The 3,017-nt window shown below is 60.5% G+C and overlaps 1 protein-coding gene across 1 annotated transcript in view; it reads right to left on the bottom strand.

Annotated features, from left to right (window-relative positions):
* Window positions 1–1,474, bottom strand: part of SETD5 (SET domain containing 5) — a gene marked incomplete at both ends in the record, with an annotated part of 14,206 nt that extends 12,732 nt beyond the window's left edge. Inside the window, 3 exons of the mRNA XM_010154104.1 lie at window positions 73–131; window positions 451–662; window positions 1,369–1,474. Of these exons, the coding sequence (XP_010152406.1) occupies window positions 73–131; window positions 451–662; window positions 1,369–1,474 (377 nt within the window). The remainder of the gene's footprint in view (window positions 1–72; window positions 132–450; window positions 663–1,368) is intronic.
* Between the last annotated feature and the right edge of the window lie 1,543 nt (window positions 1,475–3,017).

Genomic DNA, 3,017 nt, shown 5'->3' with positions numbered 1-3,017 from the left:
CGGCCAAAAGACAAAGGTCTCGTAGGAAGCAAGCCAGAGTCACCCTTCCCAGAACTACACCCTCAGACTCACCTGACACATTGTCCTGCTTCCGGCGGCGGAGTCTGATCACCTTCCCCCTGCTCATTCCTCTGCCAAAGGAGAATGCACAATTGAGGCTGGTTTGTAGGAGTAAAGTCACTTGCAATTCAACAGGGTGTCACAAGACGCGTGCCCTCGGTGGGGCCCAGGATGGCAACAACATCGATTTAACATCCTCAGCTCCACTCCTGGCGCCACCAACACTCGTCAGGCTGACAACGCAAAGGAGGAGGGTCAATACCGGGCAAAGCGCTGGAAAGAACGCTCCGGTTAGCAGAGGGAAGCGCGCCCCACAGCCCACACGAGACAGGGCGCGGCGTGAGAAGTCAGCCAAGGAGCAGCCCAGAGCCGCGCTGCACCGCAGCCTACCTGCACTTCTCGCACTTGAGGAGGAAACCATCCTGGGAGACGCTGCAGTGGCACCACGTGGGGATCGATTCTCCTTCTGAGGAGCTCTCGCTGTCCCCGGAGTTCTCCTCATCAGGCGAGTGCAGGCCGTTCAGTTCTGCACGAGGTATAATGGTCTGGACGGGAGGGGAGGCTGGCGGCGTCGGAGGAGGAGGGGCTCCATAGTTATGATCCTGAAAGCGAGGATTCACAGCACTACTTTTAACGTGAAGATACGCTGCCTAGGAACTGAAGTCCCAAATCCACAGCTCCCAGGTCATTATTAACAGCTGGTGTGAAACAGCAGCCTGACTCAGCCTCCCGAGAAGGTAAAGCCACAGCCCTGGAAGAGGGGAAGGGTTTTCCCCTGCACCAACGAACTCAATTCAAAACCTCTGGAAGCGAGACGTCAGTGGTCAAACACTGAACCAGCCACTCAGAGATGTTGGGGAGCTTCCGTCCGCTGAGATATTCAACACCCAACTGGACACGGCCCTGGGCAACCTGCTCAAGCAGAGTCAGCTGGAGCAGGGGCGGGTTACATCACCGCAAGAGGCCCCTGCCAACCCCAGGGATCCTGTGACAGCCTGCTCATTCCACACTGTCACGCCACGCTCCCCTTCTTCCCGAGCGTCCCTTGTTTCTCCCAGTTCTAAGTTACCCGTGTGAAGAGTTTGTGGAGGTGAAGCAAGCCTGAACAGTGCACAATAAACCGAACGGGCTTAAAATTCCACCCGGAAAACATCATCTATTTACATCCGTCCACTCCGTTAAAATCCGCCCCCTTGGCCGCCGGTGCAGCTCGCTGCGGAGCGGGTTAACAGGCAACGCTCCCCGGCGCGAGGCGGGAAGGGGAAAGCAGACAGGAAAGAGCCGAGGCGCCGCAGAGAGGGTACTCACTGCGTAAGGCAGCCCGCGATAGCTGTGCTTCTGGGTGGCCCCGTAGCCGTGGCTGGAGTACACATTCTTCTCACTGACAGCTGGACTCGCTTCCACAGACTCTGGGCTGCAGAAAGGGCCAGAAGGAAAACCCATCAATAGCGCGTCGGCGTTCCGGTGCCGGCGCTCCGCTGCGCCTCTCTATGCGAGGCACGAGCTGAAGACGAAGGCGCTTTGTGAAAGCGAGGCGTCGTCACGCGCCTCGCCAGGCATCACGTGCGCACAAGCTGCACAGGATGAACCTGCTCTCAGGGGGAAGGAAGGGGGCAAGGGCACCCTGGGTCAGCAACTGGGTCTCAGTCTGGGGAGCTGCAAGGTAATTAGCACGTAAGAAGCTCGGCTCCCTCGCAGCTGAGCACGCTGTGCCTAGCTCAGCATTCCCATCGGCCGGCCTAACTGCAGAGGCACTGCGCGGCGCTGCCACGCTCTCTCCCAGCAGCTCGTCTCCCCCCTCGGGGGCTGCTGCCTGCGCGCAGCCCCTGCCCTAAGGTCCGCAGGACGCCTGCGGCTGTCCTGACAGCAGCTACCAGGAGCTGGAGAGCCCGCAGGATCCACGGCCTGGACAGACACGGCCGAGGCAACTCGGACTGGCCCTGCGCTTCCCGCACAGCGACACGGCGTGCGAGGTCTGCAAGGGGCATCGGCTGCCGAGTCCCGCGTGCTCCTCCACCGCAGGGCAGGGAAAACCAGCTCAAACGGGAGGCGCATCCTCAGCAGGCAGCCGCAGCCCCGCTCCGAGAAGGGCCAGCGCTGTTCTGTGGGGGATTAGGTGGGGAGGCTCCAGGCAGCTCCCCAGCAAGGAAGCTGTTACAAGCGGGAGATCTGCGTCAGCCAACCTCAGCACAGCTCAGACGACGGGCTGGTACCAGAAACGGCAGAGCACTGGTCGTGTCTGCAGCGGAGACGTCCGAAATGGCAGCACGAAGCTGAGCGGGGCGGAAAAACACAGGAAAGGAAAACTTTACCTGGGCCTCCGGTGCCGCGGCGAGATCTCGCAGGGCTCTGGGTGGGTCCTGCCCTGTCCGCGTCACTCAGCAGTACTCGACCAGCGACGGACACGCGGGGTGTAGGCAGCACCCAAGAACCCCAAACCCTGCGCCCTCTGGACTTCCGATCAGCTCCTGAGATCTCGCGGCACCCCGCCACCGAACATGACGCTCCGCAGCGCACTGACCTGAGCTCCCGGCTCGTTCTGGAGTCAGGATCTGCCTCTGCAGCGTAAAGGAGCTAGAAGTTCGTGCACACAGAGCTGCGGAAAGCACAAGACCCTAAGCCTATGCAAACCACAGTTCTGCAGCTGAGGATTTAGGAACGTGGCAGGATAAACTCAGCTGGTTTTCACTCTAACTACAGCCAGCTACGTGGCCGGGGCAGGAGAGGGGTGGCGGCACCCCAGAGATACCCCAAGCCCTGAGAGACTCCGTGCTGAGCTTGTCGCACACCCAGCCTGGCTGGGCCTTTGCAGCAGTCCTGAAGGACTTCCAGACAGGTACACAGCTACATCCATCCAGGTTCAACCGGACTTTTGGAAACAACCTTAGAAGGAAAAAAGCCTCAAGAGCCGAGCAGCAGATCCGTCCGAGCCTCCCACGTCCCCACGGCCAGCCCAG

This window comes from Eurypyga helias, unplaced genomic scaffold, assembly GCF_000690775.1.
Source record: "Eurypyga helias isolate BGI_N326 unplaced genomic scaffold, ASM69077v1 scaffold28076, whole genome shotgun sequence".
Lineage (NCBI taxonomy): Eukaryota > Metazoa > Chordata > Aves > Eurypygiformes > Eurypygidae > Eurypyga > Eurypyga helias.
Note: the sequence above shows the minus strand (reverse complement) of the source record. Positions and strands in the feature narration are given on the sequence as shown.